Source organism: Mustela erminea, chromosome 13 (genome assembly GCF_009829155.1).
Source record: "Mustela erminea isolate mMusErm1 chromosome 13, mMusErm1.Pri, whole genome shotgun sequence".
NCBI classification, from domain to species: domain Eukaryota; kingdom Metazoa; phylum Chordata; class Mammalia; order Carnivora; family Mustelidae; genus Mustela; species Mustela erminea.
In genome coordinates, this window is record NC_045626.1 from 57,140,875 (window position 1) to 57,156,088 (window position 15,214).

At 42.6% G+C, this 15,214-nt stretch overlaps 1 protein-coding gene across 12 annotated transcripts in view; it reads left to right on the forward strand.

Moving 5' to 3' along the window:
* PTPRM (protein tyrosine phosphatase receptor type M) overlaps positions 1-15,214 on the forward strand; it is a 761,675-nt gene that overhangs the window by 699,460 nt on the left and 47,001 nt on the right. For all 12 annotated transcript variants that reach the window (XM_032310611.1, XM_032310612.1, XM_032310613.1 and 9 more), the window contains one exon: positions 7,723-7,820. In XM_032310611.1, coding sequence (XP_032166502.1) covers positions 7,723-7,820 — 98 coding nt within the window. The remainder of the gene's footprint in view (positions 1-7,722; positions 7,821-15,214) is intronic.

A 15,214-nucleotide genomic window follows, 5' to 3' on the forward strand; every position in this document is an offset into this window, starting at 1 on the left:
ATATTTTATGATATGTGATAAATATATTTTCACTAATTGATGGATTACAGCATATCTAACCTGAAAGGAAACACGTAAAACTTTGAGCCATGGGTTTCATCCAGCAAAATTTGGTGGACCAGCAAAACGTTCCACTTTCATTTGAAAGAATAGGCAGGGATACCTGGGTGGGTCAGTCGGTAAAGCGTCTGACTCCCGATTTCAGCTGCAGTCATGGTCTCAGGGTTGTAAGATCGAGCCCCATGTCGGGGTGCTCAGCGTGGAGCCTGCTTAAGATTCTCTCTCTCCCTCTCCCCCTCCGCCCCCCCAAAAAAGAGTAAAACTTACTAGCCTCCACTGCTTTAAGTGTTCTGATTCAGAGCATCCTAACATGAACCAAAATACCCCAGTCTCTAATATGATCAAGTACAGGATTGAATGGCATTATTTAAGAAATAAAATTTTCCCGTTACTTAAAATAGATATACCCCATTTCTAACATCAGACTTTTCATAACAGAACTTTGTTTCAGATAAGGAAAGCACAAAGCCATGTGTTTTCAGTCAATTGCTTTGTTTCAGGCTTGTAGATTGTATACCTGAGCAGGGCCCCATTGTAGTATTTGAGATGGGTGAAGGTTTGGTTAAGTGTGAGAAAGACCGCTGTGTGTGGTGGCTCCTTCTCAGGGAGATCAGTTTGGTAACATCCACGTAGAATTAAATATCTAGAAATGAATCCTTTTAAAAATTAATCCTGTGCCCCATGGAGAATCTCCATGCGTCTCCAGAGGCATACATAGCTCAGTTTGAAGTTCAAGTATCTTAGGACACTTATTTACTGCCCTTTAAGTGTGAGTGTGATATATTCCTTATATAAGGTGCAAGCCTCTTGAAAGTAGGGACGTGTTTCTGTCACTCACCTTGGCATCCCTTCCACACCTTGAGGAGCGTCTGACACAGAGCAAGCCGAATGCTCACCTTAGATGCGGAATTCACACTCAGATCCCCACCAGGGCCCAGCAAGGGGGTATGAATGAGGGAAGCAAGCTAAGTGTAGAACCACTGGGCACAGAGAAACTGTGACCTGAATGGGTAGCTCTACACTCATGGACCACCAAGGAATAGGTTCATTAGAAACACACCATCATCACCGCTGATGGTAAATAAAGAAACAGGGAGCCGTGGCTCCGGTCTTGGAGCACCTGCCTGACGAGGTCATCTTCACTGGGCCAAGCTGAGGTAGCAGGACTTGCAGGCTGGGACAGACATCTGCTTAGGAAGAGGCTGATAGCAGCTGGAGGAGGGCTTCTACTCTGGAAGTGCTGCAGAGTCGGGGCAGCTCAGGACGCAGGAGAGGTTGGGTGGTGGAGAAAGAGGGCTGGGGCGGGCCATGCTTGTCAAGCAGTTGGATTTGATTGGCCCCATGGGAGGTTTCAAGGCAGGAGTCAACCTGATTTAAAAAAAAGAAAGAAGGAAGGAAAGAAAGAAAGAAAGATAGAAAGAAGAGAAAGAAAGGAAGGAAGGAAGGAAGAAGAGAAAGAAATAAAGAAAGAAGAAAAACACACATGTTTTAAGGAGGTAGTCTCAGGTAGTTGACATGGGTTTTCTTCTGTTATCTTCTTGCCAGGTTAAGATGACTGGGCGCATGCGCACGTGTATACACACACACACACACACACACACACACACACACACACACATACACTCCTGTCAACTAGAAACCTTCTGAGTTGCTTTTGACATTGGCATGGAGGCAGCGTCACATGGTGGGGTAGACCTCAAAGGTCAGCTCTACAATCCACTATCCATGTGCCTTCCGACGATGTGCCAGACTTCCTCAGCCTCCCGTCCTCTCAGTAAAATGTGGGAGAACCATAGTGCTCATTATATAGGATTGCAATCTTTTAGCCGAATAAGATAAGATATATAACATACTTCATATGGGACCTGGGCAATATAGACAGTCCCTCAAAGAAGTCAGACGTTTTTCTATTTACAATGGATAGCGATTGAAAGATGGTGTACTACCTTTCTTCCCTTCAAAAAACTAATATGCCACTGGGAGCTTAAGGACCTTGACCTCTCAGCGGCTCTAGTTAACACAGAAAACACACTGTATAGAAATGAGAATGTGAAAAGAAGAGATACACGTCTTCTATCAAGATTTGAAATGATGATTTTAAATATCTCTCACTTCCCATGAACTAGAGAACTCATCTGAACACAATAGAGCCCATCCTTGAATGGCTTTCACTTATGCTTTTCATTGCCTTTTTGTTTTTTTTTTTTTCCCATTGCGCTCTGGTCCTCCCTGACCTTTCCTGTTGTCGCTGTTCCTTCCAGGCTTCGTAGTGGTCAGAATGGCCCCTGCATACATTTTCTTCTCAGCAGAGGTCCGTGTAAGCCAACTATTGTGAGGGAAATGGAATGTATTATTGGTCTGATACTGAAATTTCAAGACCTTACATTTTAAATACTTTAGTCTCGCAAGGGGATGACTGCTGAGAATAACCTTCTTGCCTATTGCAGGAACATCTGTAAGGCACAGCCAAAGCAGACTCTAGCTGCCACCCAGCCACAAACTGCAGAAATCAGACAGCAGGGCTGTGGGGCACCGCGGCTTTGGGTCATTATGCCTGTGGGTCACTGTGGCTGTGGGTCACTGCCATTGGTCCCTGGAACAATGGAGGTTTTTCAGAGTCCATTGTCTGCTGTTATAGATTCCTTGTCTCGGGAGTTGTTTGTCCAGCCTGGGAGCAATCCCCAGTGACCTGTTACTGTCCTCACGGTAATGGCGTTTGCCACACCAGCTTTTGGGAGACTGACATCAGAGGCAGAGGAACACTGAACTCCCCAAATCTCAGCCCTATGAGGGCGTGGGTGCCGGGGGTAATGGCCTTGCATCCCAGGCATGTGTCTATAGGCTTCGAGTGGCCAGGGTCTCTCAGATCCCACCAGGAACTGCCAAAATCAAAGGGAGTGGCCATTGGGATCCACAAAGGCTACCCTGCCCTGGCCTCTGGCACGCTTGTTTGATTTTGTAAGTCCTAGGTCTCTGAGTCCTAATGTATTCGTGTCTCAGGAAATAATTTGAAATATGTTATTCAGTATTATTTGACTAGTTTCAAAGAGAAAAGAAAAACAGGATTGACCAATGTTGGCCCTAAAAACCTTAAATTGGGGTGCCTTCCTTTTTCTTTTTCAAACAAAATTTGAATAAGCATTGTTGAAAATATTTTGCAACAAGACTCTCTAAAGCCTGCCCCTGGGCAGTTTTTTCGGTGAACTGCTACTGTGACCAGGTCAGGGAGAAAGTCACACGGTGTGTCAGCAAGGGCTACTTTCAAATATGGAGGCACAGTACCCCGCGCAGGGGGCAGTGGGGGGCGGGTGGGAAGGGCAGAAGAGACGAGGAAGACCACAGCAAATCCGCACCAGGGGAGGTGGGGACTCAGGACCCTCGCCTTGGATGGTGGTTTTTTTTCTTTTTTTTTCCCTCCTGGGTTCAGCTTAGAATAATCTTTGCATTCAAATTCATTTTCAGATCTTAACCCAAGCTGTTTTAGTTCTTCTGGATAACTGTCCTAATTTTAGCATTGAAAAGAACAATGACCCAATTCATTTTTCTATCCCAGTCTTTTCTTTTTTTGTCTAACTTTTCTGTTTTAATTGTTTTTTTAGTCTATTCCAATCTTTTTTTTTTTTTTTACGTCGGCAGACAAGAAAATTATCAAGACTGCCATTTATATCATCAACCAAATGAGCCCCTGATGCTTATAAATGCCCTTTGTTTTCAAGATAACCCATATGTAGTTAGGTAAACATTAAAAACTACAGCAAAAAACAGCCCTGTCATCTTAACTGCCTCAGCTCCTTGGCCAGCTGGTGTAGCCATGCTCCTCGCCATTCGATGCATGAAGTTCCTTCTAAGTCAGAGAGAAATGGGATTCCTGGATTCAGATTGCTGGTATATAAAGTTAGACTAGTCAGTAGATTCAAAACAAAGAAATCTTGGGTTTTCTGCGTTGCATCTGCGTATGAGACCTCCTGAGAGGATGGAAGGTGGCGCCAGACGTCCCGTTGCTGTGGGTGTGGGGTTCTGATGTGCAGACACACCCAGACCTCACCTCTCCAGCCCAATTAAAGCAGTCTTTTGGGTTAGGATCTCAGAATTTTTAGTTTATTTTATTTAAATTCAATTAAGTAACATTAGTGTATTATTAGTTTCAGAGGTACAGGCCTGTGATTCATCAATCTCATATCATACCCAGAGCTCATTACATCACGTGCCCTCCTTAATGTCCATCACCCAGTTACCCCATCCCGCCACCCACCTCCCCTCCGGCAACCCTCAGCTTGTTTCCTAGAGTTAAGAGTCTCTTACGGTTTGTCCCCCTCTCTGATTTAATCTTATTTTATCTTTCCCTCCCTTCTCCTATGATCCTCTGTTTTGTTTCTTAAATTCCACATACAAGTGAAATCAGATGGTGTTTGTCTTTCTCTGACTTACTTATTTCACTTAGCATATGCAAGCTTGTACAGCCACTCTGGAAAAGAGTTAAAAATATTGATACAGTCCAGCAATTGCACTACTAGGTATTTACCCAAAGGATACAAACATAGTGATTCAGGGGCCTCTGGGTGGCTCAGTCAGTTAAGTGGCTGCCTTTGACTCAGGTCATGATCTCAGGGTCCTGGGATCAACCTCCCTCTCTCTGCCTGTTGCTCTGCCTACTTGTGTTCTCTCTATCTTTCTGTCAAATAAATGGATAAACTCTTTTAAAAAAAATAGTGATTCAAAGGGGCACCTGCACCTCAACGTTTATAGCAGCAATGCCCACAATAGCCAAACTATGGAAAGAGCCCAGATATCCATTGACAGATGAGTGGCTAAAGAAGATGTGGTGCACATACACAATGGAATATTACTCAGCCGTCAAAAAGAATGCTATCTTGCCATTTGCAGCAATGTGGGTGGAACAAGGGGATCTCAGAACTTTTTAGAAAGCTACACAATAATTGTAATATGCAACCAGAGTTGAGAACCATGGCCCTCGGTAGAGAACAGTTACTGGAGGCCAGGGTGGCATTCTGGTTACCTAGGGAAATAAGCTGAGCTGAGATACAAAGCCTCAAGTCCAGGAAACAGAGGAGTAACTCACTTAATGGTTGGAAGCAGTTCTGTCATAGCGCTCTGAGGCCTGCATGATGGTCACTGTCATTCTGAAGAGACCCTTGCAAAAGATGTCCTCCCTTCAATGAATTGGCAAGTAGTAAAACCAACGTGCTTTCCAGCTTCTACTGATAATCTCCAAAACATCCATTGAGGAGGGGATTTATACAAATATGATATATTAATATTATTTAATACTTAGACATATTTTAATAATAAATAATACAGTGTATAAGTAGGCATACAGACTAATTCATTTATTCATTGAGCTCCTGCCATGTCCCAGGTAGTCTATAAGGTGCCACAGAAAGCGTAGTAAACTGTAACAGCTGTGTTTCCCTCTAGGGAAAACTGAAATGAAGTAAACACAAGGGAGTCTAAAACTCAGAAAGTATAAGTGAGCTGCTGGTGGGAACTTGCCTGGAGCCTGGAATGTCTCTGGGGTGACTCCTGTCAGGCCCTGAAGGGAGAAGTATCTTCTCTTCCTCAGGCACACGCCTTCCATGATCCTGGAGTATCTAATTCATCTCCTATAGCCATTGTCATCAGAACTGTTTCTGGAACTTTCAGAGTAGGTGGCACAGGTCTGTGGATCTAGTGAAGGAAGGGGAAAGTGTCTGGGCCACCCCTTTGTTTGGGGGTTATGCTGGGAAGACTATCTGTTTACACAAAGATAGACTCGGGGCATTTTTTTTTTCTTGTGAATAAATGACAGGCTGTTCAGTACACAGTGAATGTTCCTATCTACAAGCTAGAAAGGTAGTGATGGAAAAGATCCAATGTTTACCTGTCCCCTGTGTAACCTTCGATTGAAATCATTGAGATCTTCAGCCCATACATCAGGAGAATGGCATGAACACGCCAAGGGACATGGGCTGAAGTGGCAGACCCAGCTTCATGAGAGGTGGTGTGCAGGGTCCTGAAAAGGGACAAGCTGCAGAGAGATCAGGAGGTGGAGTCTGTTTTCTTGGGAAAGGTGAGAGTGGGGTCAGAGCAGCAAGGGAAACAATAGAAGCTTCCATTGTGGACAGAAGGGAAGGAGGTTCTGATGGTAAAGCAGGAAAAGAAGAATTACACAAGAACCAGCTGATAATTGGTCAAGAGGAACGGAAGGTGACTGAAGGGGGCCTCTGGGTGTGCCACCGTTGCTCAGCGTCCAAACCTTAGCTGAGGAGGGACCTCTCATAAATACCTTTAAACACACCTTGTGTTTGTTCTAATGTTCCACTGTTTACAAAACGCCTGAGTATGCGTTAACTCCGGGGATCCTCAGATAACCCTGAGAAACGTTATTGAGATCAGTATGTAGATAAAGAAAGATGGTGACACTGAAGCTCACAGTGGCTGCCTTGTCCAAAATCACACAGAGGCAGAGGCACATCTCAAACCCAAATATCGGAGCTTCAAATCCAGTCATCTGCAATGCCAAGATCCTACGGTACGATTGGGTCCTGGTCCCGGCATGTGCCTGAACAGTCGTGTGATTCCATACATACCATGGGACTCTCGTACCTTTGAAGTTATACTCCTCTCATTTCCTTGCATTTCTGCTTGTCTTTTTTTTTTTTTTAAATTTTATTTACTTATTTGAGAGAGAATGAGTGAGAGAGCCCGTGAGAGAGGAGAAGGTCAGAGGGAGAAGCAGACTCCCCAAGGGGCTGGGAGCCCGATGCGGGACTCGATCCTGGAAGTCCGGGATCATGACCTGAGCCGAAGGCAGTCACCTAACCAACTGAGCCACCCAGGTGCCCCATTTCTGCTTGTCTTATAAAGACTTCTACTGTGACTTATACTCTCAAATATGCACGAGCATAAGGTAGAGATTAGTATTTTTACAAATCTGGATTCAAAGAAATTTTGTATTCCAACTTTCTGTACCTAGTACCTATAGAAGTAGCATTTTGTGATGCCTCTCTGCCCTTTTTCTTCCCAGTCCATAAGAACGGCTTTTGAATGCTCAATCCCAAGAGCTGAGCCCAAGCTGCTGATCATGTTCAGGGACAGGAAGTACAGCTACTTAAAAGTCTAACTTCTCTCTCACTTTTGGAAGTTAGGTGGAAAAAAAAGGGGGGGAGGTTAATCTGACAGATAGCACAGAAAAAGAAAAATATTAGAAACAAGAAAAGGCCATTTTTCCTATAGAGGCTCATTTCATTCTATCTACCATTTCCCTGGGATATCTGCCAGTTGTTAGCAGGAAGAGTAATGCTATCCATTTTTTAAAATTTCACTCTTGAGTATTATGGAGATAAATAGCTAAATGATGGAGAAATAACTTTCTTTCACAGCAGTAGTTTAAGAGGGGTAGAAAGAGCTCGAATGCAGATATGTTTGACGACATGAGAAAATTCAACCATGAATGAAAAATTCAGTATTTCTATAGGTGCTGTTTCAGAAAGAGTCCCTATTTGCATCCACACTAGAAAGGAGAACCACGTCCACCCATAAAAGTGAGGGGACTGCCAGTTGGGTATGCATCAGTTTATTTGTAAGCCCCAGAAATTTTCCAGTAACAAACTTGCAAAATTAAAAAAAAAAAAAAAAAAAAGCCCATGTTCTGTTTTGCTGCAGGCCCAATGCAAGAGACCATCTATGACTTCTGGAGGATGGTGTGGCATGAAAACACCGCAAGCATCATCATGGTCACCAACCTCGTGGAAGTGGGAAGGGTGAGTTGGCTCTCCACCTACATGGCTGTGTGTTCCTTGCTCGGTTGGTAACACGAAGTAAGGCAAATAGGGGTTTTCGAAGTATCATGTGTGCTCCAGAAATCATGAACTACTGTACCACCTCCTCTCGCTTGCTGCACTCGCTTATAAATTATCAGTAAACATAGACCGAATTGCTTTCATTTGTTGCGATAGCAACAGACATAAAAGGCACTCAAGATTTAAAAGCAGTTGTTATCTGGCTATATTGAGCACACAAAAACACCTCTGAGCACGAACACTTGTTGTTGGGTGTCAAAACTCAATGGGCGTTGCACTGCATGTGACTGCGTTCCCTAACTCGGGAAAATTGACTCCAGAAACCGTGTTGCAGCACTGGGTGTTGTCGTTACTGGGCATTCCCGCATCTCCCCTGGCTTCCTTTTTCCTTTCCCGGTTCTCTGTTTCTTAACCTGTAAAACAGAGATCACCCTCTGCTCCTAAAGTCTTGTGTCACTTTATCTGGAGGGACTGGTCATGAGAGCTAGTTTTGTTTAACTAGGAAATGCTTACATAGTTATGACCTTGGAAGTGTTAGGATTATTTCCAAAGTGGAATTCAAAAATGATAAAATACACAGGGTGCAGTGGCTTGATTTTATAGTAGGGTTCATGGCTCTGCTCCACTCAAGAAACCATTATTCTTAGAGAAGGTTGACCTTGTGAGATTGGCCCTCAGCAGCAAGGGCAGTCTGGAGATTAGCCTAGAAGTGAAATGGGGGCAGACACCATCCAGGGGTTGTTTCTTATGATTCTCAGTCAGCCTTAAAAAATGAGGAAATCCTGCCATTTACAACAACGTGGATGAATCTGGAGGACGTCATGCTGAGTGAAGTGAGCCAGTCACAGATGATTCTACTTACATGAATTTTCCAAAATAGTCAGATTCGTAGAAGCAGAGAATACCATTGTGGTTGCCAAGGACTTGGAGGAGGGAGAAATGGAGAGTCGATGTTGAGCGGGTACAAAGTTTCAGTTACACTAGATGAATAAGTTCTGGAGCTCTTCTGGTGGAAAATAGTTAACAATATGGTGTTGTGCACTTAATTTGTTAGGAGGGTACGTCTCATGTTAAGTGTTCTTACAAAAAAATGAAACAACAAAGGGACACAGGAAACTTGGGGGAGGGGTTGAATATGTCTATTACGTTGATTATAGTGGTGCCATCAGGACATCCGCATGTGTCCAGACTCACCAGGTATACACATGAAACCCTGTATGTTGTAATTGTTTATCAATTATACGTCAATAAAGTGGTTTCCAGAAAAGGATTTTCAGAAGTATCTAGAGGTGCAACTCAAGAAGAGGGACTTTAAGAAATGGGAGATACTTACAATTTTAGCAAAAATAACAAACTAAATAATCTGAAAACCCTTCTCCTACGAACATCTAGAAATTCTAGATAAAATATAAATATGTGTTTTAATATATTTGTTTGTACTATATGTGTAAATCACATGTAACTGTAAATATGTTAAAAATGTTTAGCTTAGCTGTCAAAAAAGGAGAATACTAGAAACCAAAAGAATGAGGACCAGACAGAGAGCGGACATGCCTGCTGCTCTCTAGAAGCTGGGCAGGTGGGGAGGGTCAGTCCTGGAGGCAGTGGGGGGGGGGGGTCCTCCACCTTCGCAATCTTGGATCTTGGGTTTTATAGCCCGCTGAAAAAGGAGATAGGCCTGTGCAGGATTAGGAATTTGAAATGAGGCTGCCACAGGAAACCTAAGCCTGTAAAAGATAGACTCTCGGAGAAAGGACTGTCGGGAGGTGGAGGGAGGTAGAAAGGGGAAAGCCAGCCGGGCACCAGGCCTGGGAAGTGAAAAGGAGGCAGATCAGTCTTCACTGAGGATTTGAGTGAAAAAGCACTTCCACCAACCCTTGGGTCAAAGTAAAATGCCCTGATATAAATCAGAACATAGTTCGAACCATGAATAAAGAAGTATCAGAGAGTAAACTTATAGGATGCAAATCAAATAGTACCTAAAAAGATATATATGTTTTTACATGTTGTTAGAAAAGGAGAAAGACTGAGCATCTAACTCAAGAAGATATGTGAAGAACAGAATACAACCAAAGAAAACAGGAAATAATGAATAGAAGAGCAGATAATTGTCAAATAAATAGTAAAGAAACAATAATAAAAAATCAACAGAATCACAAAGGCTTTGTGAAGAGATTCATGAAATAGACATCTGACAATCTGAAGTAAAAAATAGAAAGCCAAAAGCTTTCAATATTTAAAAGAGGGTAAAGATTCTTTTATCATAATAGATAATATGAAAAACTTAACAGTAAGTTGGAAAATTGACACAAACTAGGTAAGTTTCTTAACAAATATGATTTTTCCAAGACTTACTCAAACAGAAACAAATTCTGAATAGATGTTAATTAAAAAATGAATTATGGTTGAAAACTGGCCCATGGAAAAGCACCAGTCCCAGACATATGTACAGATGTATTCTACTAAATATTCAAGGAATGGAGCCTCCAGATCTTATTTTAAAAAAAAATTATTTGAGGAGAAGACAAGAAGCAAGACTGCTCCCCCACTTTATTTTGGGAAACTAGTGTAACCTTGACATCAAAACCAGACAAGGACATAGGACAATAGAAAATTATGGGTTGGGTCCCATAAACTGGGCAGAGAGAAATAGACCAGCAGGTCAAAAGAGCCTAGATGTTGACTATGGCCATTCGTGGAGAAAGCATGAGCTTCACAATCAGTTGAGTTGGGACATTTGGTTATTCGTGTTGACAAAAAAGAAAAAATCATTAAAAATCCAAAAACGAATGCCAAATGAAGACTGAAATACAGCTTTAAATTAAGCTTTTAAACTATAAATTAAGCTTTAAAACTTTTAGAAGAAAATATGAAGGAAAATACTTCTGACCTTTTAAAAAAAAAGTGTTTCAAAGATACCAAATATTTAATATGCTAAGAAAAGAATGGGGACATTTGACCTTATTAAAATGGAAAACTTTCTGTATGATTAAAGATAGAAAGTCCTAAGACAATGGGGTAGATACCAGGAGACCAATACATGAAGTATAAAAACTTACAAAGCAATATTTTATGTCCTGAAAGTACAAAAATCTGTTTCTCCTCTTTCAGTTCCCTCTGCTGGGAGCCAGAGCAGGGGAGCTGGCTTAGGGACTGGGTGGCAAGTGCTCACCGGATACCTGGCCAAGAAGGAGCCACCCAACCTCTCTGCCACCCACCTTTCACCTGTGCTGTGGGGATGTCATGGCACCTGCTTCATAGGGTGCTTGTGAACATTAAGTGAATTTCTATGCATCAGGTGGTTAGAGAAGTTCCCAGCCCATTCCGAGAACTTCATAAATACAGGTATTAGTGTCACCCTTATCTTTCCACCAACAAACGTAAAACCTATAGTGATGTCTATAATTACCTTTTCCACCCCATTCTTTTGCTATGAAAGCAGTAATGACTCCTGAAAAAAAAAAAAGTGTTCAACGTCACCGAAATTTTTGGTCTCTGCCTTCTGGGCACTCAGTAGCTGCCCAGTGAAATGAAGATTTCTTCCAACTTAGCGTCAGCAAATAGCCTATGCAAGGGTAACGTGAAAGAGCTAAACTGAAATTGTCTCTGTTTTTATGTACGTGGGGTTCTTTCCCTGAAATGCATGTGTGTTGGATTCTCAATCCTTCATTCATTTCACAATTACCTACTGACTGCCCGTGTGTGATAAGGAGAGAGATTTCTGGAGACTGCTGGCACAGTGCCTTATTTCCGCTGTGACCATGCCCCTTAAAAGTTATTCAACACCTCGAATTGTACACATTTGAATTTGCATTTTGAATTGTCTGGCTTTGGGAAGATACAAAATAAAGGCCACGCAGTGGTGGTCTGTTCCTTCCACCAGGACCCACCCCATCCAGGGTGGTCAGTGTTGGTTCTTGTAATGGAAACTATTCCTTCGGACAAGTAACCATGGAAATCCCAGCTAAAAGTAGGCAGCTGAAGGGGGGAGGGTGACTAGGTTTCAGGTTTAGTCACAAATGAAAGCCCATAGGCTTAAAGAAACTCAGTAAGTTTAGGTCTGGTAAGCTTATTTAAAAAAAAGAAAGAAAGAAAGAAAGAAAGAAAAAGATCCTTCCGAATCCTTGCCAGGTTTGGGGATGTGGTCAGCTCTGAAGAATGCTCACCTCGTTAGCATCAGCAACATGGATGGGTCTGCCTTCAATTAGTAATGAATTTATGGCATCTGTCCTTGAAATGCCTGGCATGATTTGGGGGTTTTGACAAGAGGTCACATTCCCTCCGGGAAAATGCACTACCCTTTTTCCACGCCACTTCCCATTGTTAATGCCGCACACTTGTTTAGAGATTACCTCTCCGTTTTCCATGCTTAAAAACAGCAACAACAAACCGCGGAAGAAATCAAGATGACATGGTTTTTAAGGGCAACCACTACCTCCTTAACATGTTTACTGCACATGGTGTGTCCTTCATGAATTAGACATGAGCTAGGTGGATGCCTGTTTGTTTACCCAGACTTGCTGCTGATTCATTAAGTCAGAGCTGGGAACCCGCTTTCCCCTGGTTTTTGCCCTGAAGCGCTCTGCATTAGGCGGCTGTAATTGCTGGGGCTGGAGCCGCTGGGAAGCCTCTCTGTCGCAACACCTGGTGCCTAAGACACAAGCGCTGCACTTCCTTCCAGCAGGGTCCCCAGTACATCTGCCAGGACCTGTCATTATCTAAGACTTCCTTGTCACCACCGTGCATCCCCTTTCAGCCCATGTGTTCCGGGAAGGGACCCTTGTCAGTTTCCCTGGCACCTGCCGACGGCTGCACACCTGGCATTTAAATTGCTCCGGAATGTGTTGTGATTGTTTTCCCTCTTTAATGAACCCACCTGAGGGACATCGAGCTTTTTATCCAGTCGCCTGTTTCCCAGGCATTCCCATTTACACCGTTTGTGTGGAGATTCAGAAACTCTGTTGTGTTGTTGTACTAATCCATCTGCCAAAAATCTTATAACCAAATCTGCAGGACTCCCAAAGGAGATTTTTGTGCTGGTAATTTAAGCTAATGATTTCTAAACATATTTAGTCAGTTTTATGAAGACCTCATTAGAATGTGACTGTTTATTAAAAATCCAAATGAGGTCTCATAGTCATATAGGAGAATTATTTTTGAGCTGCTCTGAAGAGTTCTGATAACAGGTGATAAAGTGGTTTGGAGAAAAGAGAAGCCAAAACCAGAGACATTAACTTCAGTCAATGGAGAGGATGCATGCAACTACCAGAATGGATGCTTTAAAGATTATTATCAACGCAAAGAGGTTGACTTGGGATTCCTTTCATATTTGTTACTAAAAGAGTAACAAAGAAAGAAGCTTAAGATGAACACTAAATGTCAGAATTAACTCTCGAATTCACATGCAAGGAAGGTATATTAAGATTCCAAGTGCCCCTGTCATATACAACAAAGGACATCTGCTTCTCTCCAGAAGCCACCAGATCCAGGATCAATGGAAGAAGCAAGAGAGACACAAGATTGCCCCTTTATAAAATGTGGAAATAATGCTTGATAGGAGGAATAACCTAGGTAATGCCTAACAGTGCAAAATACCAATAATATTTGTACAGAATCTCTTGAATTCTTCTAAGACATTAAACTCGTACCTGACAGGGAAGAGACAAATTCTTTTTATAGACATTACAAAAGTTTCTCTGTCTTGAACTCTCATCATTGCCTTTTATAGATCCTTTTTAATGAACTGGATATTTAAGATTGATGTTTTGTGAACTGTGTAATTATAGCATTAGCCTTTGATTAATTTATACTAATTCAACAAGCATTTCTCACCATTTTGATACCAGCAGCCATTTCAGTGATCCTATTAACGAAGCTGATTCAAGCCATACCTCCCTCCATAATGTTAACACAAAACTAGGGGGAAAAAGAGCGAAGTCGGCACTCTAAACTATGATGATTCCCACCGAGGCACCGCCACACTTCACAGCACCTGCCACCAGCATGTCACCCCAGAAGCGAGGCACTTATTGGTACTGAGCTCTCAGCAATAGGAGAGGGACCCTCGATGGACCCTTCCATGCCAGGCAGCTCTTCCAGGAAGGATAACTCCCTAGCTGCCCGACTGAACCTTTGAGGGTTTCTCTGCCCAAAGGTTTTCTCAGCTCCCCTCTTTAAAATGTTAGAAAACTAACCAAAGAGCCCAATTTGTTTTATTCACAAATTAACCCAAAAGTAAGCTCTCTACTCCCTTTCCAGCATGACGTCTCCAAAATGTAATGATATACTTACTGTATCCATGGCACAAAGAAATACAAAGATGTTTATGATGCACTTGTCCTCAAGGAACATGAAAATGGTAATAGAGAACCATTTAAGCACTGAGCTATAATACATATGAGTCACAAGGATGATAGCACCCATGCAGGGCTAATTCTGCCTGAGGAAGCATAGGAGACATCAAGGAGAACACAGTGAGGAGCTGGGTCTGTCTGGGAAAAACGGAGCCATAACCAATGTAGGAAAAACCCACAGAAAAGGAGCAATGGCAAGATGAGAAAGAGTGAGGGGTCTGAGACAGCTGTGAGAGCTACTGGGGATGGGCAGCTACCTGAGGCTGGAAGGCTAGCTGTGGGCTCCTGAGGACATGGCAAAGGTAGATGCAGGGAGTGGTGGTCTGTTTGTTGTAGTGGAAGGCATCAAGCTGGTAAATCACATGTTCTAATTACTGTTGTTGCAAGGCAGTTCTAGCAGCCACTACAGAAAGGGTTAGAAAGGTGACAGAAGCCCTGGAGTCAGAGTAAGACTCTCAGGGAAAGATGACTTGGACTTGAGTTGTGGCAAAGGTGTTGGGAATTTATGGGAGACACACAATTTGGGTGTTCTCTGGGATGCTAATAAGGGAAAAGAACTGAAATATGAACAAGGTTTCTACCATTATGACTTGGATCGATGTGAAGATTATTAATAAGAAGAGTAACCCTTCTCTCTACCCCTCTCCTCCAAAAAAAAAAAGAAAAGAAAAAGGAAAGCCAGATTAAGAAGCAATCAACATGATTCATTCTGGGCATGCTGAGTTTGAGATGCTGAATGAACAATGTGGGTTTTTCCAGTAAGCTCTGGAGGGATACATGAGCTGAAGACATAGAGACTAACTATGAAATGTATGAATCTGAACTGAGCATCTACTATGTGCTAGGCTTTGGCCTAGACTGAGAATAGCAAGAAGAAAAGATATGACATGATCTAAGGGATAGAAAGACAGGCAGACAAAAAAGTTACAATACAAAGTGATAACCACTATGACAGAAACATGGCATTTGTTGGGGGTGGGGGGGAGAACAGAGAGAAAGAAG